This window comes from Sminthopsis crassicaudata, chromosome 5 (assembly GCF_048593235.1).
Source record: "Sminthopsis crassicaudata isolate SCR6 chromosome 5, ASM4859323v1, whole genome shotgun sequence".
NCBI lineage: Eukaryota > Metazoa > Chordata > Mammalia > Dasyuromorphia > Dasyuridae > Sminthopsis > Sminthopsis crassicaudata.
Window position 1 is genome coordinate 97,831,503 of NC_133621.1, and position 27,104 is coordinate 97,858,606.

Here is a 27,104-nt window from a genome sequence, read left to right on the forward strand (position 1 = left end):
GAGAAAATCTATTTTCCCCTTTCTAAAAGAATGTTAGTTAATACCATGAACTTGGTATTTAATCTCTCTGAAACTTAGTTTTGTGTTCTGTAAAATGGGGTTAATGATATATAATCAATCTCATAAGGTTAGAACTATAAAGTTTATAAATCAGTTCATTACTCCCAGGATTTGTTTGTTATTTGTAAAGCAAAATGCTCAAATATTTGTCTTCCACTTCTACTGCCTTGAATAGAAATGTTAATAACTTATCATGAAATTATCTTTTTTTCTAGGCCCAGAAATCTTTTCCACTTCAGATTTCTTCTCCCATCCCATCCCCAAGTACTCTCACATGGCCCATAGCAACCAGACATGGGTGAATGAGTTTAGCCTCTTAGGACTTTCTAATGACCGGAAGACTCAGATCTACCTCTTTGTTCTCTTTCTCATGATGTACTTGGTGACTATGCTGGGAAATTTCCTTATTATCCATCTGATCAGACTGGACACTCGACTCCACACCCCTATGTACTTCTTCCTCAGCATCCTCTCCATTGTAGATATCTGCTACATGAATAGCACTGTCCCACAAATGCTCATTCACTTTCTGTCTTCAAGGAAATCCATCCCATTCCATAACTGTGTATTTCAGTTATATGTTTCTTTGGGATTAGCTGGGACTGAGTTCTTTCTCCTGGGAGCAATGGCGTATGACCGCTATGTGGCAGTGTGCTTTCCTCTACACTACACTGTCATCATGCATGGAGGGCTGTGCATGGCTCTGGCTGTTGCTTGTTGGGCTGCTGGTTTCCTGAACTCACTCATGGAGACAATCATTACTTTTCGACTTCCCCTGTGCAAGTATGTTATCAATCACTTTGTCTGTGAGACACTAGCAGTGCTGCGTTTGGCCTGTGTGGACATTTCCTTCAACAAAATCATGGTTACCTTCTCAGGCTTTGTGGTCATCATGTTACCCTGCTCCTTGGTCCTGTTCTCCTATGCCCAGATTGTTAGAGCCATTCTGCGCATCCGTTCTACTCAGGGACGTCGCAAAGCCTTTGGGACCTGTGCCTCTCATCTCACTGTGGTCTCCCTTTGTTTTGGGGCCACCATTTTCACCTATATGTGGCCCCGCACCACCTCCACAGTTGAACTTGAGAAGATGATAGCATTATTCTATACTGTAGTGGCCCCTATGTTGAATCCTATGATCTACAGCCTGAGGAACAAAGAGGTAATGAGTGCCCTGAGGAAAGCACTGGGGAGAATCTCTGAAGAAAAATGAAAATCCCAATGTTCATTCTATTTTATTCCAAGATTTAAACTCCCCATTTATCACAAAAAAATAGAAACTAAATAAAGCAGCAGCAATCATTTCCTTTCTCCTGAAAATGATGAAAAGCTTCTTGTAGTCTGTCCTTAAGCTCAACATTTGTAGGTGCCTTCAATGTGCAGAGAACTAGATAAGGATCTAGGGAAGATACAAACACGAATCCAGCTTAGTCCCTGCTCTCATAAAACTCATAAAACTTAAGGGAGATGATATTTTCATTTGGTAAATGGTTGTTTTTCCCCAGTGGCCTTCTGTAGAGAGTCACAGACAGTAGGGGAACTCTGGGTAAGGTCTAAAACCCTTCAGCCTAGAGGGAACCTGCTAATAATGTCTGGTTCTGCTTCCCATCTCCCCTAAGGGATCTCGGCCTTCCTGAGAAGTCAGGGGTGGTGACAACGTGTGTTATGATTGAAGCAGAGTGATAACAGGTGGCAAACTACATACAATAGCAAGTTATTTATGTGGCCCCATGTGCACAGTATATCCTTGGTGCATCCCCAGTGTTTTTGTTACATAAGGATATGAGGGTATAAAAAGGGGAAAGTCCTTGGAATAAATGGACTCCATTTTTTCCACCATTCTCAGGAGTCCCTCCACATCACTTCTCCATTAAGACGGTATATTTTATTCACTCCAGTGTAGGGGCTCTAGAAAGCAATGTCACCCCAACTTGGGGGTTCTAGAAAACAGGACACAACAGCCTTCCTTTATGGGGACATTGTACAGTGAGCAGAGCACAGATATTTATGATGCAGTACACTAGGTGGGCTCTAATCAGAGAGCAGACTTGAGGGAGATTAATCACATTGCTTGCTAAGTAGTTTAGTGGCACTTTGGAGAACAGAGAAATAGGAAATATAAAGCTGGTTTCTGATTTGGAGGCATAATGTCCAGAAAGAGAAAGGTAATGATTACTGATCAGACTATGCCTGAATATTGAGATTTTAGGAAAGACACTCATAAGAGCAGGGATGTACAACATAGGCCAGTGGAAAAAAGTAAGGGACTTGTATAGGCAGAGGATTTGGCTTCAAAATCTGGTTTTGTTATAACTAGTTATATGATCTTGAGTAAATTCTCTGTGAATTGTAGATTCTTTATCTGTAAAAACAAAGAGTTTGAATTTTGTAACTCAAATATTCCCTTAAAGACACCTAGATGGATCTTCCTGAGTCAAATCCAGTCTCAGAGACTTATGGGCAAGTCTGTAAAATGATCTGGAGAAAGAAATGGCAAGCTATTCCAATATAGTTTGCCAAGAAAATCCCAAATAAAGTCAAGAATAGTCAGACATGATTGAAATGACTGAACAACAATAGTATTGCCCTCAAATATAGAGGCTCCATAAAAATCACTATTTTAGTGATTTAGTGATTAGGAAAGAGAGTTGGCCTTAGAGCAAATAAGACCTGGGTTATAGATCTGTCTCTGAAAAATACTGGCTATGTGATGCTGGACATGTAGTCACTTACTCTGAGAGTGGCCCAGGCAAATCTCTAAGACTATAAGTTGATAAATAATTGCCAGCCTTCATTGATAGAAAGACTTCCCTCCATTTTTTTCTTAAAAATTTTCTAATCAAGAAATTATATATCATATTGGATGAGTGACAAATAGCCCTGTTCCACTCAAGTCTAGCACTTATCATAGCCATTAAGCCATTAATTTTTCAGTTTGAAAAATTTAATTAACAAGAGTTATTTTCTCTCCTTTTCTTCTACTCTTAATAAAGAAAGGACAGGAGAAAAGAGGAGAGGAGAGAAAAGAAAAGAAAAGCCCTTTTAAGAAATACTTAAAAATCAGTCAAATACAAATTCCCTTACTATCATATGCAAAGATACATATGTCTCATTCTGCATTTTTAGTTCAACATCCTTTTGTTTAAAGGTGGATAGAATATTTTATTTATATATACTTATTTAGTCATGGCACTGAATAATGTTACAAAGTCTTTCAAAGTTAAATTTTCTGTATAATGTTTATGTTCATCATATAAATAATCCTTCTAATGCTATTCAATTCATTCTGAATCAATTTGTAAAGGACTTCCAGCTTTCTCTAAAACTGCCTATTTTGTCATTTCTTATAGCATCACAGTTTTCTATGACATTTATACACCAAATAGCCATTCCTTAAAAGGTGGGCATTCCCTTAAATTCAAGGTTTTTTGCTACAATTAAAAAGAGCTACTATAAATATTTTTGTATTAATGGGTCCTTTTACTTTTTCTTTCATCTTTTTGGAGTATAGGCCAAGTAATTATAGAATTGAGTCAGGAGTTATGCACTTTTAATTACTTTTTGGGTACAATTCCAAACTACTCTTCAGAATGGCTGGATTGAAAGACAATTCTTCTGATAGTTTATTAGTGTGCTTCTTTTCCTGCAGACCCTAAAAAAGATGCACACTAATAAACTACTCACTTTTCATTTTCCTTTTCTTTTTTTTAAATCTTTGGTAATCTGATGTGTGCATGTTGAAATCTCAGATATGCTGTAATATATATGTATTTAATTTTTAGTATTTTGGAACATTTTTTACATGGTTGTTGTTATCTTGGATTTTGTGATTTTAAAACTGCCTATTTGATCATTTATTTATTAAGAAATAAGTAGTAGAGCAACTTTTATGGCCAAAAGTTTTCCTATAACAGTGAAATAATAGGTTCCTCTATTCTTATTCTTTTGAAGGATAGACTTTAGACTTTATAGACCAGGAACCAGAAATCTGAAGATTGAGTTGGCTGTTGAAGGTTAATAGGAAAAGGAACATGAAGAGGGCAGTGGAAATGCAGAATGCAAACACCTGATAATATGCGCATCCATCCTCAGCTTGCAGACTAGATCTTCACAATATCATGTCTGATTAGCAGGGCCATATGACAAAAGAATTACAGACATTATCAGCTGTCTCTATTTATTGCTATTTTGAGGAAAACAAAGCCATAACAAAGAGGGAACACAAGGCCTTCACATTAATCCCATCACATTCCAAACTGTGGTCATTAGCACTTTCTGTGAAACTGTAGGGAGTGATAGGAACAAGATAGCAGATGAAGGGTAGTTACCTAAGTCATGATCAAAAAAGAACCTGGACATCATCTTTCAAGAAATTATCAAGGAATTTGTCCTGATATTCTAGGACCAGAGGGTAAAATAGAAATTGAAAGAATTCACTGATCACTTCCTGAAAGAGATCCCAAAATAAAAACTTCTAGGAATATTATAGCCGAATTATGGAATTTTCAGATCAAGGAGATAATGTTGCAAACAAACAGAAACAATGTAAGTATGGTGGAGCCATAGGCAGAATAATACAAGATTTAGCTTCTACATTAAAGGACCAAAGGATTTGGTTTTTATAACCAAGAATCAACTACCCAGAAAAACAGTATAATCCTTCAGGAGAAAATATGAATATTCAACAAAATAGAAGATTCTCAAGCATTTGTGATTAAAAAAAAAAAAAACAGAACTGAATGAAAATTTTAATTTTTAAATACAGGACTCAGAAGAAGCATAAGGAAGTAACCAGGAAAGTGATACCATAAGGAGAATTTAAAAAAAAAAAAAAAAAAAAAGGAAAAGGACCTACATGTTAAAAAAAATTATAGCAGTTCTCTTTTTAGGGTAAAAATTTGGAAATCAGGGAATGCCCTCAATTGGGGAGTATGTGATTGTCATGGACTATCATTGTCTATGGGAAATGATGAGCAAGATGCTCTCAGAAAAAAACCTGGAAAAATTTCCAGGAGCTAAAGCAAAGTAAAATATACTGTATACAAAGTAATAACAATGGTCTAATATGATCACCTATAAATGACTTAGCTATTCTTAGCAGTACAATGATCCATGATTACTCTGAAGGACTTATGATGAAAAATCCTATCCATACCCAGAGAAATAATTGATTATAGTCTGAATACAGATTGAAGCATTCTCTCTCTCTCTCTCTCTCTCTCTCTCTCTCTCTCTCTCTCTCTCTCTCTCTCTCTTAACTTTATTTTTCTTGAGGTTTTTTTTTTTTTTTTTTTCTTTTCTATGTTTTCTTTCACAACATGACTTTTGTAGAAAAAATTTGCATGGCTTCACATACATTTTCTTAATGGGGGCTGGAGCTGGAGATAAGGGAGAGAATCTGGAATTCAAAAGTTTTCAAAAATAAATTAAAAAAAATTGTTTTAAAAATAACTGGGGTTGGGGCAGCTAGGTGGCACAATGGATAGAGGATCAGCCCTGAAGTCAGGAGGACCTGAGTTCAAATCTGGCCTCAGACACTTAACACTTCCTAACCATGTGACCCTAGGCAAGTCACTTAACCGCAGTTGCCTCAGCAAAAACAAACAAAAACAAACAAAAAATAACTGGGGAAATTATTAAAGAAATAATTTTTTAAAGATAAGGAGTAATGATCACAAATAATTCTTATTCAGACCTTGGACTTTGGTTTTCTGCTAATTTAGTGTTTTTTTCTCAAATTTCACAATAATATGTTTAGTTGCCTTTTTTTTTAATTGAACATTGGATCAAATAGCAATAGTGTGATAATATACTATTCAGATGCTAGAAAAATAATACAGTATCTCAGTAATAATCAAATCATTTATTTTGCAACAGCTATATCATACTATAATTAATATTACTAGATTTCTTAGTATACAGAAGCACTGATTCCTAATTCTAAAACTAAAATTCACAGATTGATGGGTATCCCTTAATTCTGCATGAGAAGATTCACTTTCATGGGGTTCTCTTGCCACTCAGGGAGGCAGGCCAAGGAAGCAGCCACTTCCTCCTCGACAGGCCAGCCCCAGCTCTGGAAGAAAGGAGACAAATTCTTCTGCACTTGGTGTGAGAACTGTTTTATCCACATGTTCATCTTGCCAGCTTTGTGGTTTGGCACCCTAGATAAGGTCTGATACTTTGTGAAGACTTGGGTAAAAGGCTCCCAGCCAAAGGCTTCCTGTAGCTGAGAGAGAAGAAAGAGAAAAGGGTCAAAAATAAGGGTCTGAGTTTCCAGAGGAAATCCAGCATGTGAATATCAGTGTCTCTATCTTATTACAGTAAAAGGCTCTCCCATTTGAATAGGATCCCTCCATCCTGCACCAAACATTCATTTGGTGAGCGATCTTATTCTCTACTACCCCACTTAGGTAAATGCCAACTTTCAAGAATGCTTAATCACTCTAGTGGAAATTAGGTCTTACCCAAATTGTGACATAATATCATATATCATATAATACCAAAATAATGCTGATGAGGAAACCCCAAAACTCTTAAAACCTCCTTGGACTCTGCCTCAGGAAAGGGACCCCCCCAAGCACAGTTTCCTCCTTATCTAAAACCTATTGAATTCTTTTCAATTTCTAAGCCTGGCTGGAACTCAAGCAGGAAGCCAACCTGGGACTCCACCCACAAGCCCCTCCAGATGGTCCAAAGCCCCCCTATTATAAAAAGGGCTAAACTGGAGTCCACTCTTTGCAGAGATCCCAAACATGGCATCCTGACACTGGGGATGACAAGGATTTCTGCCTACTGGACCTGTGGTTCTGGTGCCTTTTATCTCTACCCTCAATTTTACTAACTAAACTTTACTTCCAAACTCCACAATAAACCTCTTTTATCAATCTAGGTTTTCAGGTCTATAAATTCCTTTACAGAGGACTCTTGCGCCACTACTAGACCTCATTTAACTCTGGATCCTTGCACTGAATCCAAAAGGGTTGCAGGGGAGCTCTATTTGATTCCCTGTACCCCAAACCTGCCACTAGACCTCAATTTAGCCTAATTTCATTTAGGTACTCCTTGTCTAGTTCTCATCAATATCATAATAATGGTATGAGAAAAGTCATTCTTTGTGATTAGATCTATAAAGAATACTTTATGGTAATGTTTAACAGGATGTTCATAATTGTAATTAGCCAAGAGAATATTTATCTGGACTACATAAATCAGACTGTTTTCTTCTGTGGAAACCCTTAAAAGAAACTTTTCTAGACTTCCACATTTATCTTCACCTTCTCTCTGGAAGATAGTTTCATTCCTATTTTATAGCTATACAAATAAGATATAGAGAAATAGTAATAGGATAACAGCATTGTGAAAATTCAGATGAAATTCCATAATTTAATAGAGATGGATACTTAATCACAAAATTTTTCAACCTCAATTTCCTCATCTGTAAAATGTGAATAATAATAGTACTTACCTTACCGGGTCCTTGTGAGCATGAAATGAAAAAAAAATATTAAAAAGCACTTTGCAAACCTTGGAGCACTACATACATGCTAGAGGAGGAGGAGGTTGTAGAGATAGTAGAAATTGTAGTAGTGGTAGTGGTGGTGCTGGTAGTACTAGTAGTGTAGTAGTAGTAGTAGTAGTAGTAGTAGTAGTAATAGTGGTAATAGTAGTAGTAATAGTGGTAGTAGTAATAGTAGTAGTAATAGTAGTGACAGTTTTCCTTTCTCCCCCAGTAAATTTCTAGTACCTGTAAATAAGTCTCCAGTGCTGTCCAAACACTCCATTCTTTCAGGGGAGTTCCTTTTCTCAGGTATTCTTTTACTCTTGTCTCCCTCTTTGAGGGAGTCAGTTCAGGGTGAGCCTGGCTCTGGTGGATACCTAGCACCATCTCATGTACATAGACCACAAGTTGCCAGTAACCTTAGTTGTATGTGGGGGGAACTGCCAGACACCTCGTTGCTGGTTTTGGCCTAGCTCATGGATGGGACCCCAAAGGCCATTAGATCTTATCTTCTTCTCATTGAGTAATTCCTCTGCTGACTCCTTGTTGTACCTGATCGGGTATCCTGAACACATCCAGCCTGGGGAGGAAGGCAGAGACTTCCTAGTGTGAGGATCCTGTCCACCACCCCTAGGTTACTCTCAAATACATCTCTCCCCTGGGTCATCTCATCCCCAACATGCTCACATAAATATGAAAATAGATGGCTTCTCTTTGCTTAGTCAAAACAGGGAAGAAAACTTCTTTTCCCATTTCACCCCACTCATTCAGCCCCAATTTCTTATCTCTCACATAAGGGTTATATTGTTTCTATGTACTTAAACATTCTGCCATTTTTGGAATTTTATACTGGCTACCATAATGATCCATGTCTTGAGTTATTTGTTTTTCTCTTATGGAAGCTAAGCTTCTATGATGGATAGGTTCTGGGCCTGGAGTCAGGAAGTCCTGTATTCAAATCTGAATTTGATTTACTAGCTATTTGATTGGGAGCAAATCACTTAATTTGTTTCCTCAACTATAAATAGAATATAATAAAAGCACCTCCTCCTCCTGAGAGCTTTTGAAAATAAAATGAAATATGAATGAAATTTGTAAAGCATGTAGCACAGTGTTCAGAATATAGAAGGACTGATATAAATGCTAGTTATTATTTTCTACATATTTACATATAAACATGTAATATTAATATTCTTATATATTAATATATCATAACCATAACTTAGAAGATAGGAACATTGGGTGATTTTACTTTCTTATAATAACTTTAATTATATTGTGAATTCTCCTAAAGGGAAATGTTATGATTTTTCTTTCCCATTTATGCAGTTCTTAGTGCCAGTCCTGGCCTTTGAAATCAATGATTATTCCCTTAATCTGGTGCTTCCCTCTGAAATTATCTCCAGTTTATCCTGAGTAAATCATTTTTGTATGTGGTTGTTTACAAATTATTTTCCCTCATTAGGGAAATGAGAAGGAGAGATTGTCTTCTATCTCTGGCAGTTAGAATAGATGCTCAATAAATGCTAACTGACTTGGCTACCTCATTTCTACCTACCTCATTTCCTATACCCTCTATGTACTGATGCCCTTCCTTTGAAATCATGTCATTTATTTTTTCTATCAGTACTTTGTGAAAGCCCTTGTCATGTACACAGATGCACACAATAAATGCTGAGTAAATAAGGGAAGGAAAGATGAGTGAATGAATAAATGCTATTATTGATTTTTGTGTCCACTTTCAAATTTCAATGTGATTTTTCTTATTTTCTTCCAATTCATAAGCCCTTGCTTACTTGTACTATCAAACATCAGACATAATGCCGTGAATAGAGAAGATAATTAACAAATATTTGTGAACTTTGTACAGATTAGTTATATACAAAGTATTTCCCATCCCAGCCTCCAGAATACCCACCAGCTGAGATCTGTACATCAGCTACAATCCTCTCTGGGCGAGGGAAAGGGAAGCTTATTGATGCAAGTCTGGCTATGGCTCCCATCATATCATCCCAGAGATGAAGTAATGGCTCTGGGTTTTCTAGGTCTTTAAGGTGTTCAGAGGGCACTGTAAGGATGATATTGTCTGTTGCCAGCTCCCCCCAGGGCACTGGGTGATGGCGGATAGAGCTCTTCCACTCTTCCAGAGATGTCTTCCCTAAGGATAGAGATTGTGGGGTTAATGGACTTGTCACAGAATCTGAGAGACCATCTTCAGCATATTTTTGAGGAATTAGAGGAGAGGAGAGGAATTCGCTTTTCTCTGTTCTTGAGAATTGGTCATTCAGTTTCTTTTTTTGGAGAATTCCCATTTTTGATAATTTGCTATCTCCCAGAACAATACATTTCACATAGAGGCAGATCTAATTGTTGTGTCTTTTTCGCTTACACTGAGGTGAAATTTGTCTCTGTAAATTATGCCCCATGGCCATAATTTTGTTTCCTGGACCCAAACAGAACAAATACAGTCCAAATTCTATCTAATAGCTTTTCAAAATATTAAAAAACTACTACATCCATTCAAGTCTTCTTTTTTCCAGATTATATATTTACAGTTCTTTCAGTTAACCCCCATATAACATACCCTTTAATCATTTTGCAATTCCAAATCATTTTCTTTCTATAATAAAGTTCATTAATGTCTAACCTAAAATGTTGTTCTGATCACAGTTTTAGGAAAGACTCCATTTATGAGATGAGTTATAGTGGATCTATCACCTCACCCCTTCTGGATATTATATTATGAAAAATGAAAATTTTATTTCAATGGGGAAGAACACTAAGGAATCAGAGAGTTAGGAGCTAGAAGGGACTTTAAAAGTCCAACAGGGCTTCTTAAACTTTTTTGTGACATGGGTCTCTTTGGGAGCCTGGAAAAGCCTATGGACTACTGAAATACATTAACTAAAAAGGAAACAAATACTGAAACAATTAGCAAAATATTCTTCAAGACAAGTTTGTGGATCTAATACAACTCTCTCATGTTTGTGATGAGAGTGCTAAAGTTAAATGTTTGACATAACATAGCAGAGTCAGAATTTGAATTCAAGGCCTTTTATTTTAAATTCAGGGACTTTCCTTCTACTCTCATCTTTGTTCTGAATCCTATTCCCATTCACACAGACAAAAGGACAGTCCCAGACCACTTTTCCTCATGCTCTCATAAATTCTCCATGGACACATTTTTATTTTAAAATTTAAAATAGATCATCTCTTCCTCATCCCCCCAGTATATCATCTTTCTCTTTACCAATGCAAGCTACACATTATTTTCCTCCTTTATAACCTAGTTCATAATTCTTTCACCTTTTCTCTAGCTACCCTTGGCTTTAGCCTTCATGAAACCTTCACTTACCCAGCTTAAAGTATGGAGCAGGCACAGTGCCAGAGATGGTGATTGACACAGGGCCCAGGTTACTGCCCTTAGGTACAAGTACATAGATGAGGCCCCCCCAGGGAGAGGAGACTGAAAGCTCTGGTCTGTCCAGGCAGCAATGGTAAATTACCACGGGTGCTCGGCAAAGCTTCTTGGCCCCACTGAGATCATCAGAGTGGCAGCCGATTTGTACCTGAGAAAGGGAGTTCATGAGCACAGGAAGCAACCACTGGCAAGCATGTGTGCTAGATCATTTATCAGTGTCTTTCATGCAAAGCTATGGGTCTGAATTTATGGGATTTGGGAAGTAATGATACAATGCTCCCATTGGCTCATACATGCTGAACAATTATATACTTAATAAGGATTTACCAAATCATGGGTGACAAATCTATAATGAAATTAAGGAAAAATAAGACATTTTGATTATAATTCTAATCTTCAATGATGACATTAGAGAATGAAACTTATCACAAACTGTTCCTTGATGTCCGTGTTAGAGAACATATCCTGTATAGAACAGGAATCTAGTGTAACAAAACTTGGCAATTATTTGTTGTAAGGAAACTTTTTTATGTTGAAGAGAGGCATTCATTCCAGAAAGAGTTTAGGAGGAACTAAAATAAAACACAGACCCTTCTGAATATCTGTCCCTAATGGATAACACTCACCAGATACCATATCCTTTGGATCCTTTGCTGTTTAAGATAAACTCTATTTGAACAGAATCTGGTCAAGAGACTAAATCATTTTGACACAAAATAGTCCTAGGAGGGAAATGAGGGACAAGAGGAAGGGGGATTTTTAATCACAGTATAGATTATTGAGGGGAAGAGAGATGTGTGTGAGAAAACAAGCTAAATAACATACTATAATGGGGACCTGTGCACTGTACAGCCATTCTGATATTTTGAATTATGCTTAAAAAGAAATCAAACAATTAAAGCAAGACCTTTGACCTATCTATACCAATACAAAACCTGTACATTAAAGAAGTCAAAGAAGAAAAGGAAGAAAAATCAGTGAAGGGAACTATCAGTGAAGAAAAGGAAAAAAAGGAAGAAAATTTTATAGCAGCTCTTTTTGCAATAACAAAAAATATACCAAAGAGGAGTGCCCATTTACTATTGAACAAATTGTGATTTATGAATTTGATGAATATTATTTAGCTATAAGAGATGAGCATATATGAGGCACTTAATAAATCTTTGCTGACTGACAAGATGGATAATTTTAGAGAAAACTAAGTATTTGTAGAAAATTAATAGGGTGAAGTTAGCAAAAGCAGTATAATTTGGACAATAATAACATTATGAAGAAAAATAACTTTGCAAGAACTCTGACATCCTACAATGTAATGTTCTTTTTGGTTTTCTGGAGGTCTTTGGGGCAGCCTTTTTTTCAGCAGATTAATCACCACAAGAATAGCCCGGTGTTAAAGTTAAAAAATCTTTATTGCCTCCTTTGCCTTCTGAAGGGACTTGGTTTCAGTGGAGAAAATGCAGGAGAACACACCAGCCATCAGGAGGCTGATGAAGATGAAAATGAATTTCTCTCTCCTTGGCTCTGAGAGCTTGAGCCCCTGCCCCTAGTCCTATCTTCTCTTGCTCTGTTTCCAGTTTCTTTCATTTCCCCAGGAGAGCCACCAAGAGTCTGACTAAAGATGGAATGAATCTTTGTCTAGGCCTTGCTGGCTGTTATATACTCCATTATCATAGGTGTGAATCTTGTGGAACTATATTAAGTACTAGGTACATGCACTGAACTAGAGAACTGTTATGCACCATGCTAAACCAGATAACCATTATCTTTATCAATTCCACTGACTTAACGCCTTATAACAATCTTTTTGGCCCATAACACTATAAACCATCATTCTAAAGGACCAAATGCATTGCCCACTTCCTGACAACTGAGCTCAAGATAGAATTCAATATATATTTATGGACGAGGTCAATGTGGGAACTTGTTTTGCTTGCCTGTGCATTTCTATTACCATGGTTTCTTTTTCTTTTCTTCCTTTTTTTTTAAACTAGAGGACAAGTTTGAGGAAATAGAAAACAAATATTTGTCAATAAATATAAATAAATTTTAAAGCAACAGCACAACAATAAGGAGAACTAGAACAGGATGATGGAAGCTATACAGAGGATAAGCCTTAGAGCAAGGAACAGCTATGAAAAAGTATATTTGGGAGAGGCAACAGACAGGCACAGAGGAATTACCTGTAGGTCAGCAGACACAGCGCTTAGCATTCTGATGTTTATAGTAAAGCCTTCAGGGAGGTAGAGTCCAGTGCTCACCCATGTAGTGACATCTGAAGAGAGATATAATAATAGATGGAATTTTTCTACTCTAACCCCCTCTTTCTTATTACTTTACCCAGATCTCCTATATCACTACTTAGTCCCTCCTCCCCCAAGGACTCACCAACAGTGCTCATATCCCTCTCTAAATCCCTCATACTACCCCTAAGAGCTCCTCTATGCCCTTTCCAGAGTCCCACATTTTTTCTGGAGCTTTCACACCTCATCCCAGAAACTTGCCATCCTCTCTTTAAACCTAAGATATCCCAACCTGCTTCCTATTTGTTTACCCTCTAACTCCCTCTAAGTATTACCAGTAACTCAAGCCCCATCATCTTAAAGGCACATGGCAACCAAAGTCCTGTGATCCCCTACAGGATTCATCTAGCCCATTCTTTCACAACTATCTATTAGCCCTCACCCTCCATCTTTACCTGGACTGGTAGCCTTGATCTCCATGGCAACAGGGGGTGCTGAGGAGAGCACTTGGGAGGGACAAGTCCCATTACTAGCTCTGTGGACCAGTGAAAAGCAATTTGTCCCACTTTGAGTAAGCTCAGTGGCCATACAGAGCAGGGTAGCCTCAAAGGAATCACTTGGCACAGGGTGATCCTGGCTCACATGGGGGATGCCAGTTTGTTTGAGCAATTTTCTCAAGAATCTGTGCTGGGAGGCATAGGCGGGGATTCCTTCTGCAGGAATCTTCAGGAAGGCCCCACAGTCCCTCATTAGCTTAGAATGCCAGTTTTCTGCCAAGACCTTGTCTCCTTTCACTTCATCCTGGAGCTGAGACAATGCTAAGCGGAAATGATAGTTCCCTTCACCAGGCACAAGGACAGAAAATCGGCCACATGGGACACTACTATCTAGGATGCTGAGACCAAAGGGGTTGAGGATGTGGTTTCCAGGATAATCAGCCACAGCATGCTTTCCAGGAATCTCAGAGGCCCACCACCAGGCTTGACCTCCAATCAGTAGCCCTCCACCCTCTGCCACAAACTCATGCAGCTTCCTTGCCTCTTTGTCACTGTAGGCTGAACAGCAGTAAACACTCAAGCCAGGGGTCAGTTGAGATTCTAGGCTGCAGTTCAGGTCTTTATCAGACAACAGGGAAAACAATTTTTTAAGATTAAGGTTAACACCAATTCTGCCTGCTTCTCCCTCTGCCAGCCAGTTAACAGCATTGCATAGAAAAGGGCCCAGTTTTGGGGCACAGAGGATGCTCTCATGAGCAGCAAGTACCACTCGACCCTGGCCATAGCGGGCACCTGCCAGGAAGCAGTTTAGTGAAGAGTCTAGCCCAAGAGGGAAAGCCAAGGCTCCATGAACCAGAAGCTGAGAAGGCTGTCCACCAGTATTAATATCCAGCTCTGTGATTCCATCCAGGAGTTGCTCTTGGTCCTGAGAGAGTTCCTCCCCAAACCTGAAAATAAGACATTAGTTCCTATTAGTGGTTAAAGGAATATTGCAGGACAAGGGAGATGGGACTATTCCTGAAAAAGCACATGGTCAGTAATCTATATCAATCATTTTTCCTGGGCCCATTATATTGAGTAGCCTGCCCAGATGCAATCATAGAATCTGAGAGTTGCAAAGGACCTCAAAGTTCATCTAGTACTAACCTTGGCAGAAGCAGATATTCTTCTTTAATAAAAACAGGTCATCTAACCGTTGCTTGAACTTACTACATTCTGAAAAAGACCATTGTATTTATGAGCAGTGCCAACCGTTGTGATAGATTTGCATTACTGACCCAGTCCAGTGATTATTGAAACTGAGGGTACAAAAGTGACAGGGGGCTTCTACCACTGAATTGTATAAAGAATTACACACTGAAGAGGTAAGACTTTGATAGTGACCAGTGTTGCATTTCCTGCTCTCTAGGGTGACAGGTAGAATGTCATGTATCCAACCAAACAGTTATGAAATACATTGCATGACATGTACCATGTACTCACATAAAATAATAATGATGATGATAAGAATAACAATATTTATACAGAAAAATATAGGTTTCCTTACAATCTTATTTCATATAATTTCTGCTGTGTTTCTTTTGTTCTTTGCAATTAAGCAAACATAAAGATTCCTTCTTTAACTGATAATTCTTCATTACCTGAAGACAACTGTCAAGCTATTGTGTTTCCCCTACTACTTCTCTGTACAAAACATTCTTAGCTCCTTTTAGCTATTTTCCAGTGGCATGTTTTCCAGTTTATTCTTCATCCTGATACTTTTCTTTATACAATCTGCTCACTTCTTTATGCATCCGTACATTCAAATCTTCCAGGTTACTTGAAACCATTCTTTAAAAAAATAATTTCTAATAGCTAATAATACTGAGCCAAAAATATTATTTCCAACAATTTGGTTTTATTTTAGAGAAATAGTCAAAGCAAGGATTAGTATTTTTAAAAATATGCTTAATCCACAAAAGTTCTTTATCACATGGAATTGATAAGTTTTTGTAGGTTATGTCAGAGAAGTCCTAAAAGGTTCTATCAAACCTAAAGGAAAGGGTCTTTCATTTATTCAAAGAGTAGTACATTAAACAAGAAGAAACTTATTGATCACAAAGTGATGGTTTCTTTTTTTTTGTGAACTAGATCAGAATTAAAAACAGTGCTCAGTCCTTTGTGACTCATGTCTACTTCTGTACAAGTGGAATAGTTGTGGTAAAGGGCACAGGAGAGACTAATAATGACATTGTCCTTACAATATTTTAATGAATACTTATTCATCTAAATGTTGATTCTTCTAATCTATGACACAGTTCAACAAAATTAATACTTAATAAAGCACATCAACATTAAAATTTGTTCTATCAATAAAAGTAAAAAACATTTAAAAGTTGAATATAGGAAGAGAATTCTGGGAAGATGGCAGAGTAGGTCAAAAAATTCCAAACACTTCAGATCCCCCCAAAAAACAACAATAACGACAAAATTGCACCTCTGGGCAAACATAGATAAATGAAAAACAAACAATATTTAGGACAGAAGAGGGGTTCTCTCAGAACAACCTGAGAAGACATAGGTTTGACAGTCATGAATATGATCTTATCTATTACTATATATGCTTTCCTAAAATGAAAATTCATTGTTACATATGTTGAATGCTTCCTAATGTTCTGCTTGGCACATGACAATATTATGTTTTGTTTTTTATTTTCCTTTTCTTTCTTTTTCTATTTTGTTTCTTTTCTTATTTTGTATTTAGTTTTAAATAAATAAATAATAACATTCAGCATAAATGAGTAGGCAATCTTTTTGGAGAAGGCAATAAGAGGAGTCTGGTTTGTATCCAAAATCAACAAGAAACATTGGTCATTTTACTTTGCTCAATCCATGATGAGCATAAGGTAATAAACCACTATATCATAGCATGATACATTTAGAATTAGAAGAAACCTTAGAAATTTTGCAGGTAAGGAAACCAGGGGTCCAGATTAGTTAAGAGACATACCCAACATTACAAAGCTAGCAATTATCTGAGGTAGAATCCTAATCTACATCTTCTCACACCATTTCCCAATCTGCCTCTTCTTTTATAGCTACATAGCTGCATAAGCAATAGCTTATATATCAACAGAAAATTTAAGAAGTAGAATAATTCTATGAGGAACTTAATAAAACCCATTAAGGTGAGTCAACATAAAACATTCATAAATCACAGAATTTTGACAGCTGTATTTTACTTCAATAGTGTTAAATACAATATAAATAGAGAGTTCAGTTAGGAAAATTTTGCCTTTCTCAGTAGCAGCTCCAACTTTAAAGAAAAGAAGCATTTAATAATTACAGCAGCCTGTTTCGTGGATCCAAGGTAAAAAGAACAAAAAGAAAAAACTCTTGAGACTATTAAGCATATTAAGAACGAAAAGAAGTAAATCTTGAGATTATTAAATTTTTAGTCCAACTTCTGCAATTTCTACATTAGTATGTAGCTGATTGCCTTGCTCTTTTAGTCTATAGAAAAAGGGGTAAGGATACTTTGACTTCAGAATACCTAGATTCAAGCTCAAATAAATTATCATCCCATTTTCATATGTTGCACCAGGGCTAAACATGTTTCCATGTTTATATACCAGGAAATGCATCGTCACTTAATCAGTTACAGACAATAGAGACTGTTGTTTGTTTGAATGTTCCACCTCATATATGAGTTGATAGATCTTATACTACAGGTTAGGCTTCCTAAGAGGAAAGAATTAATCTTTTTTTTTCCCCTTCAGATTTTTTTCTTCTCCTTTGACTAGCTAATATTTCCCCTAAAAAACATGTTCTTCTCTCCCTACTCGTTTTGCTAGTTGCCACCCACAAGAATGAGCAAAAGTCTGTCTTAAAACTTGAAGAATCATGTTAACCTACCCAACCCTACCCAGCCCAGCCCAGTCTAAACCTATAATTGTCTCATATGCCTAAAACAATACATTTTAAGTTTTTAAACATCATAGTTGAGGTGTCCAGGCAAGGATATTTCATTTATAACATTATTACAGGAATAAATGATTTCTTCAATGCTGTTTCAAATAAAAACACATTTTTCCCAGAACTGATTTCCAATCCTAGGCAAATTATAGGCATAACTTTTGTCCTATACAGGACAAAATGAGGATGAAGAGAAGCACATGCAGAGAGTTAACAGCTGATCAAAGGTGGGTAGGTTAATTAGGGAAAGCTCACCAACATGGAGGAGATCCCTTTTTGATAATAAGAGGTTGTTTGGTAAAGATATGGTGTCAGTGAGATTGAAAAGTGTTATGGGCTAGAACTCTGAACTTGAAACAAAGGATTCTTACAAGGTGCTAAGTCAGTGGAATTGATAGAGACAATGGTTATTTAGCAGGGTGCTTCACAGTTCTGTAGTTCAGTACATGTACTTACTACTTAATATAGTTCCACAAGATTCACACCTATGATAAGAGAGCATATAAGCTCAGACAAACTCAGCCAGAATCAGAACTAGGGAAGACAGAGACTGTGGTGGTGGTCCTCCTGCCTCCCCCACAGAAACCAAGACACATTCAGGAGGACCTCAAGAAGCTGGCAGAGGCAGAGAACACAAAGGACTGGCGGCAGAAGCTTAAGCTCTCGAAACCAAGGAGAGAGATAGGCCTCTAAGAAAACTAACCCAGCCTCAGGAGAGTAGACAAGACTTTGAAAGAGATAATAAAGGATTTGGGCCTTAATCCCTGGCTGCACTTGCAGTGATTGCTCTGAACTGAAACGAAGGCTGGCTCCAGAGACCCCAAGAAAACCAAAACAAAAAGAACATTACAGAAAAGTATTTTGATACAGTGGAAAAGGCACCAGATTTGAGGTCAGAAGCCATGGGTTTAAATCTGACCCTGCTACTTTACTTGAGGGTCTTTGTGTAAGTCACTTAATTAATTCAAGCCTCAAGATACTCTTTTGTAAAATGAGGGCATAACTTAAGGACTCCTCTAACTCTAAATCTATGATTTTTTTCACTGCTTGCTTAAGGAATAAAATAGAAGTCAGGCATCAATAATTGCTCCATGGAGGCTGGGCCCTGATAATCATGTCTATTGTGTCCACTACAAATATATGCTATCAAAACTGCAAAAAGCACCTAATTAGGACCCAATCAGTATGATTTCAACTCCTAGTATTATCAATCAATCCATCAGTCAGTTGGAGAATTGTGACTGATAGTTTGGAAAGAAAGATTTACTTGAGATTAGGGACTATGAGAGTGGAAAAACAGGTTTGGTTGGAAGATTAGGACCCTTAGGAAACTTACAAGAAATGTATTTAGCGAGAAAATCAAGAAAATGTCATCCTCTGCTATAGATTCAACATAGAATAAGTAGAATTTCCAATGAGTTGCAGAAATAATGTTTTAAAAAAAAAAGCTTAAATGATTTATGATGAAACTAGCGTACTAACAGAAAAGACACCAAGCTCAAGTGTAATTAAGGTGATTTTAATAGTGATCATCTCAATTTAGAATTCTAAAGGAATTAGGATGTGTGTGTGTGTGTGTGTGTGTGTGTGTGTAATAATTGATTATAAATAAAGTACCAGCTGATCTCTTTTCTTGCTGTCTTTTACTTGCAAAAAAATTAAGAGCAATACAGGTATAACAGGTTCCTTCTAGAATTAAAAACATAGACAAAAATGATTCTTAACTGATTTAATCCATTATGCTACTGAGTAATGTTGTTCCTTATAGCCCTAAAAGATGCTTTAGGAGATGGCCCATTTTGACATCAGATTTCTACACTCAATTTTACAGGTGAGGAACATGAAGCAGACAGTGGTGAAATGATTTGCCAGCCTGGACACAGTTAATAAATATCTGAGACATTAAATCCAAATGTTTTCCTTCTGATGGTACATCACTGAAACCTTCTCTGAGTTTGATTTGATGGTAGATTGGCTTTCAGGTGTGGCTGATCACACCCTCTCAGACTTTCATTGAATGCTAGGTGTTCCCATAAGAGATAATTACCTCCAGTAATTCTTGGTGGAAATATATATGGCATCTCAGAGAGATCTTCACTGACTTGGTTTTCTTGTGCAGACTAGGTCACCCCTCCCTTGATAAGAGGAAAATCAAAGACTGGGAACCATGTCTTGGGAAAGACCTAGATCTGCTTATAGGGTAAATAAAACCAAAAGTTTATTGATTGATTATCAGATGATAATATGTCACTAAATTTTCTTCAGTTTGAACTCAGATATTCCTGATTCTTAAATGCAACATTCTATTAATTGTATCACTTAGCTGCCTGATCAATAAATATTGCATCCAAGCCCTGGGAATAATAATTGCTTATAATAGTTTCCTCATACTTATGTATCCTTCATTTCCAACATCTCAGCTCCAACTGGCTCTTTGTGGTAATGAACACCATTTTATGTTCATCATTAAGATCATTCAACTTAGGCACCTTTCTAATGGATTCTTCCCAGTAACTGTGAAGAGGCCTGTGGACCTGTATGTATTCTTAAATTGGATTCCAACCATGTCCATTGTCTGCTTCTCAGGGAAGTTGGACAGCATCCTGTTATGGTCAAGCTAATAGATTAAATATCTGCTTTGACTTCTATAGAACAATTTTCAGAATCACATAATACCCAGATACAGGGCAACCATGTTAGAGAAAAGAAAGAGCATAACACTTCATCATTGTGGAGCCCAAGCATCTCTTAATAGAACCCAAGACACACCTAGCTTTTTTTTTTTTTTTTTTTTTTTAGTTGCCATAGCACACTATTGACTCATGTTGAGTTTGCAATTCACTAAAAATCCAAAAGATCTTTTTTTTTTTAAGATCTGTCTCATTATGCATCTCTAGAACTGATTTTTTGAAGATTATTAAAAGGCAAATTTATCCAGAATAATTTTCATCTTCTTTGATGCAGCTCAACATTCTAAAAAGAATCTTTTTGGATCCTGATTTTGACACACATGCCATCTATGCTTTTATCTTGATTAAAATTAAATTAATTAAATTAAGAATGATAAAATGTTGAACAGTTCACAAATTTCTAAAATACAACAACCAGAAAACTCCTACTAACAAGAAGCATTAATCACTACTCCTCAAACCCAAAATTATGGACCAGTTCTTAATCCACACTTTTCTGTCTTATCTATTACAGGAGTACCAGAACACAGTATTTGTGAAACAATTTGTTAATGCCTATCCCTAGATGTAGCTAAGAGGGGTGGTGGATAAAGTATTTCACATGGAAAAGGAAGACCTGAGTTCAAATCTAGCCTCTAACACTTTGTAGCTCTGTGAATTTTAGCAAGGCACCAAACCTGATTGCCATAGTTTCATCATTTGTGAAATGGGTACAATAATAGCACCTACCTAGTTGTTGTGAAGATCAAAGGATTTAATATCTGGTAATAACCATAAAATATTTAACACAGTGCTTAGCTGAGTTCCATAAATACTTGATAAATGCTTGCTCATTTACTCCTAGAATACCATATTGATTTGTCAGTCTACTAAAGCTATCAAAAAAGGAAACAAATTTAATCTGGCATAATCTGTTCTTGATGAAGCTATACTAGCTTTTCATCAATGCCACTTCTAGACATTCACCATTTAACTTGGTGAATTAGTACTGATTATCTTGTTAATAAAATACTCTAGAATTTGGCTTGGAATTCAAATCAAGCTTAGTGGCCTAAATAGTATGCAAACTCAACACTTCACTTTTTTTGAATATCAAGATAACATTGGTCCCACACTTAACACTATACACCAAGATAAGATCAAAATGGGTTCATGATCTAGGTATAAAGAATCAGATAATAAATAAATTAGAAGAATATAGGATAGTTTACCTTTCAGAACTGTGGAGGAGGAAGGAATTTATGACGAAAGAAGAATCATTAGAGGTCATTATTGATCACAAAATAGAAAATTTTGATTATATCAAGTTAAAAAGCTTTTGTACAAACAAAACTGATACAGACAAGATTAGGAGGGAAACAACAAACTGGGAAAACATTTTTTACAGTTAAAGGTTCTGATAAAGGCCTCATTTCCAAAATATATAGAGAACTGACTCTAATTTATAAGATATCAAGCCATCCTCCAATTGATAAATGGTCAAAGAATATGAACAATTTTTGGATGAAGAAATTGAAACTATCTCTAGTCATATGAAAAGGTGTTCCAAATCATTATTGATCAGAGAAATGCAAATTAAGATAATTCTGAGATACTACCATATGCCTCTCAGATTGGCCAAGATGACAGGAAAAAATAATGATGAATGTTGGAGGGGATATGGGAAAAGTGGGACACTGATGCATTGTTGGTAGAGTTGTATTCACAACCATTCTGGAGAGCAATTTGGAACTATACTCAAAAAGTTATCAAGCAGCATGCCCTTTGATCCAACAGTGTTACTACTGGGCTTATATTCCAAAGAGATATTAAAGAAGGGAAAGGGACCTGTATGTGCCAGAATGTTTGTGGCAGCCCTTTTTGTAGTGGCTAGAAACTGGAAAATGAATGGATGCCCAGTAAATCATAGTATATGAATGTTATGGAATACTATTGTTCTGTAAGAAATGACCAGTGGGATGAATACAGAAAGGCTTGAAGAGACTTACAGGAACTGATGCTGAATGAAATGAGCAGAACCAGGAGATCATTATATACTTCAACAACAAAACTATATGAGGATCAAATCTGATAGAAGTGGCTATTGTCAACAATGAGAAGATCTAAATCAGTTCTAATTGATCAATAATGAACAGAACCAGCTACAGCCAGTGAAAGAACACTGAGAAATGAGTGTGGACCACAACATAGTGTTTACACTCTTTCTGTTATTGTTTGCTTGCATTTTTGTTTTTCTTCCCAGATTATTTTTACCTTCTTTCTAAATCCGATTTTTCTTGTTCAGCAAGATAACTGTATATATCTATATCTATCTATCTATCTATTTACATATATATAAATATATATATATATATGTATATATATATATATATATATATATATATATATAAATGTACATATATTGTATTTAACATATACTTTAACATGTATGGGACTACCTACCATCTAGGGGAGGGGGTAAAGGGAAGGAGGGGAAAAGTTGAAACAGAAGTTTTTACAAGGGTCAATGTTGAAAAATTACCCATGCATATGTTTTATCAATAAAAAGCTATGGTAAAAAAAAAAAAAGATAACATTGGTCCTTCTCATGTCATAAGGTTTCATCCTGTATTAACCAATCTTTTATTCAAAGATCTTTGTCAATAGTTCAATAATTGTATTTACTGGCATTTTCATTACCTAAATTCATCAAGAACACAACTACTGTGTCCATATTTGTCTCTCTATTCAATCTTTTTAGCATCTTTTTCCAAATGGACACCGATATTCATATGGCACCGATCCTATGACTCTCCCTCTAACTAGATATGAACTACCAATGATGGTCTTCCAATAACTCTGTCCACAACATCCCTGCCACCTGACACTACAAATGAAATTTATTTCTCAAAATGTCTAGTTCTAGATTTTTTCCTTAAAGGAATTATGTCCACCTTTTAGTATAATCCTTACCACACCCCTGATACTCACCTCAAAGTAAGTGGAATTTCAGGTACTTCCTTAGAGACCTGGAGGAAGCTTGTATCTCCAAAGGCATCAGTGAAGTACACACCAGATACACTGGTCATCTGGTTCCCAGGAAAGTTGGACAGAACTTTGTCATCTCCATGATGACTTGCCCAATACCAAGCTTGGCCCCCAATAAGTAAACCCCCACCATTTTTCACAAATTGAATCATCTCTTTGGTCAAGGTGCTGTCATAGGCACTGATGCAGTAAACTCCTGCAGTGTCTTCAAGGCCATCCATGGTCTGCACCTCCATCCCAGAGTCATGGAGGATGGCAGTGAGTGGTTCTACAGATGTGTGCACCCCAATAACACTTCCTGGCCTGTGGTTGAGCCAGCCCACAGCATTGCAAAAAAACTGAGTCAAAATGCTATCTTTCAGGTAATTTTCATGAGATATCACTACCATGCGTCCCTGGCCACAATAGGAGGCAGCAATTAAGACTTGACCATTTTTATTCACCAGAACTGGAAAGGCAGCTTCACCAATCAGCAGTAGTTCACAAGGTTTAGGGCCACTGGGGAGATTCCAATTGTTCAGCCCATTCACTAGGATCTCAAAATCAACTGATGAAGACATCGCTATGGGCTTATTTTGCCTGCTATAGGAAGAGAAGCAAAGTTTGAGATTAGTGATATAGCCCTGATCCTGCCCCTCCCTCCACAGAAACTTTCACATAATAAATGCTTAATACATACTTATATCACATCTTATATACATCATTGATGTGTCAGTCTACTAACCCTATCAATAAAGGAAATCAGGTTAATATGGCATAATCTGTTCTTGATGGAAACATGCTGGCTCATTTTCTTCATCAATTCCATTTCTAGATTTCCATTACTTAATTTTTTGGACATTCACTAATGGTCCTTTTAATAAAACATCCTAGATTTTGGCTAGGAATTAAAGGACACTAGTCTATATAGCATGAAAATTCCATTTACTTCCTTATTTTTTTTTAAATCAAGAAACATTAATTCAGTAGTCCTTTTTCTTCCAGAAATCCTGGAGAAGAAAGACATCAACAACAGCAGCTATTTAGTTTACATGGGTTCATTTGTAGAAAGAGATTTAAAGATAGTAATTTCTCTTCTGGTCAAGGAATTTCCTACCATTCTGTAAGTGAAAAAACTGAAATAAAGGAACTTAGTCATAGTGACAAGGAAGGCAGTAACTGGCACTAAAGAAATTGAATTTTGTCCCTGTCCTTTTAAGTGTATAGTCATACTCAGCCAAATACACAACATCTTTCATTTTGTTAACTCAAGAAAAAGGAAAGGAGATAAACATTTATCAAGTGCCAATTGGGTAATGTTGAACTTAATCCTTTCAACAACCCTGAGAGGGAGGTGCTATTATTATTGTCATTTTACAGTTGAAGAATCTGAGGCAAGCAGCAGTTAAGTGATTAATTCAGGAAAACACATCTAGTAATTGCCTGAGGCTCAATTTGAACTCATCTTCCAGACCAATGCAGTGTAATCTAGAAAAGTTTAGGGGATAAAGGAAAGGACAATCAGTTCAGAAAGAACTCCCATAGTTATCACCCCAGGTACTGTACCAAAAGCTCCCAAGTAGGATTCCAGAAGAAGGAAAATTAGAAACAATCAAGCTATGCCAGACTCACTTCCCCAGATGCACTGGAGATGTGCACATCATATATATTACCTCCCACTCCAAATTTACCCTCTTCTTAATTCCCCTCAATCTGTCTCCTGTCTCTCCTATTCTTCTAAAACTGCATTCTCTAAAGCCATCACTAACTTCCTAATTGTCAAGTCTCCTAGACTTTTTTTATTTTCCCTGACCTCTGTGGAACAGCTGCTACTTTTTACCATAGATTCTTGTTTCCTTTTTCCATGACACTCCTCCTACCACCGAGACAATGCAAAGATCATTAGTCTCCTGGAAGAATTTCAATGAAATTACTAAATCCATCTATACCCTCTTTCCTACACTTTGGTCCATTTGCTATTGATGAATAGAAGATGAGAAGAAGTGACTTGGCTAGACCTCAGAGCAAGGGGTGACTGACCAGAATAGCCTTGCTCTTTTGGGTCCTGGCTCAGTGACCTTTCCATTGTATTCTTCTTGTGCCTCCAGGATCATAGATCCCTAGGGCTAGAAGGAACTCACCCTCTCATTTTTTATAGATAAGAAAGCATCCATTAAGGACATTTTTCAGTATCATAGGACAGTATAAAAGAGTATGTCAAAAATCCATTTGCTCTGTCTCTAAATCCTATAATATTCCTGTTGTGGTCGCCAACCTGGATGTCTGAGACTTGTCCTCAAAAATGATTCTATGATGCTGTTCTGGAAAGGAGATGAGTTTCACACTCTAAAAGGGGATAGTAAATAGTTGGCAGAACTCAGTGACTCTTAGAACATGAGGACAAATATAGACAGAGACAAGTTCCCAGATCAATGAGTCAAACTTCTTTTTCACCTTTGGAGGTGCAGAAGTTATTCATTTATAATCACACCCCCATCCCTAAGCCTGTAGGTAACTGTGTACACCCTGATACTCTATCTGCTCATTTCATGCACCCAGCCCAGTTTGCTCTCCTTTGTAGGGACCAGGAAGGAGGATCCTTTGATCCAAGACCCAGAAAAAAGGAGAAAACTTACATTCCTGTTCTTCAGCTTCAGCTTGAGGATCACAAGGAGAAGGAGAGTCCTCTTGAGAAGTAACAAGGAGGAATAAAGGAGACTAGACATTTATACAATAGGGAGGGGGTGTGTCTCCTTCCTTTCTACTTTTTGGTTCACTTGGCTTCCAATCTGAGTGAGGTGGAGTTTGCTGGAAGATGGCTAAAAAATCTAAGCTGAGGTCAGCAGAGCTCCCTAAACCCCCTTATTTCTAGGACTATGATATCTTTCAGGAACTATGGGTCCAATCACAGTCCTATTTAATGAGAGGATGGAGAAAGACAAAGAGAGGCAGAGGGAGAGCGAGGAAGGAAAAGGAAGGAGAAGGACTATGGGAGAGTGAAGGGGAGAAAAGAGGGTGGGGAGAATGAAAGAGAAAAAGGGAGAGGGAAGCCATGGAGAAAAAAAGGGAAGATAGAGGCTAAAAGAAGAGAGGAAGAGAGGAAGAAAGAGGGAGACAGGGTATATAATAAAGGAAATATGGAGAAGAAGGGGGAGAAGAGAGAGGAGAGGGGAGAAAGGAGAGAGAGGGGTACGGTAGGTAGAGAGAAAGTGAGAAAAGAGGGAGAGAGATTAGAATTCCCAAAATCTAAACCCTTTTAAGGATCATGAATCCCTGATATGCTGGGGATAGCATGGCCTTGTGCTAAATTTTTCAATGTGAACATTTAAACCTTGGAAATGAGCAAAGATTGATGGGGCTTGATTTATCTTGTTGATGGTCTATACTTAAAGTAATGGAAAAAAATATTTATTAAGATTACATTTAAAAGTGTTTCTTTGTACATTTCTCTCCTGAAAACCAGTTTTTTAGAAATCTTTTTATTTTTAAAATATATGGATAGTTTTCAACATTCACTCTTGCAAAAAACTTGTGTTGGGAGGTGTGGTAGAGCCAAGATGGCGGAGAGGACACACATTTTTTTCTGATCTCATCCCACAACCCTCAGAATAATTACCAGATCTAGCCTCTGAATTATCTGGATTGGAAGAACCCACAAATATTGGGAGTATAACAAATTATCAGCAGAAGATAATTTTGAAGATTGTCAGAAAAGGTCTGTTTCAATCCAGCATGGAG

General features: G+C 37.0%; 2 protein-coding genes across 2 annotated transcripts; one reads left to right on the forward strand and one right to left on the reverse strand.

Moving 5' to 3' along the window:
- The first annotated feature begins 334 nt into the window (after positions 1-334).
- On the forward strand, positions 335-1,270 carry LOC141545198 (olfactory receptor-like protein OLF3). The gene has a single exon (XM_074272223.1). It carries the CDS (start codon positions 335-337, stop codon positions 1,268-1,270), a length of 936 nt encoding a protein of 311 aa, XP_074128324.1.
- Positions 1,271-6,031: 4,761 nt separating this feature from the next.
- LOC141543870 (TRPM8 channel-associated factor 2-like) lies at positions 6,032-25,480 on the reverse strand. The gene is given in 9 exon segments (XM_074269547.1): positions 6,032-6,286; positions 7,805-7,959; positions 7,962-8,138; positions 9,477-9,716; positions 10,914-11,127; positions 13,160-13,251; positions 13,675-14,663; positions 23,331-23,969; positions 25,407-25,480. Coding segments are annotated over 9 exon segments (2,835 nt in total).
- Positions 25,481-27,104: the final 1,624 nt, after the last annotated feature.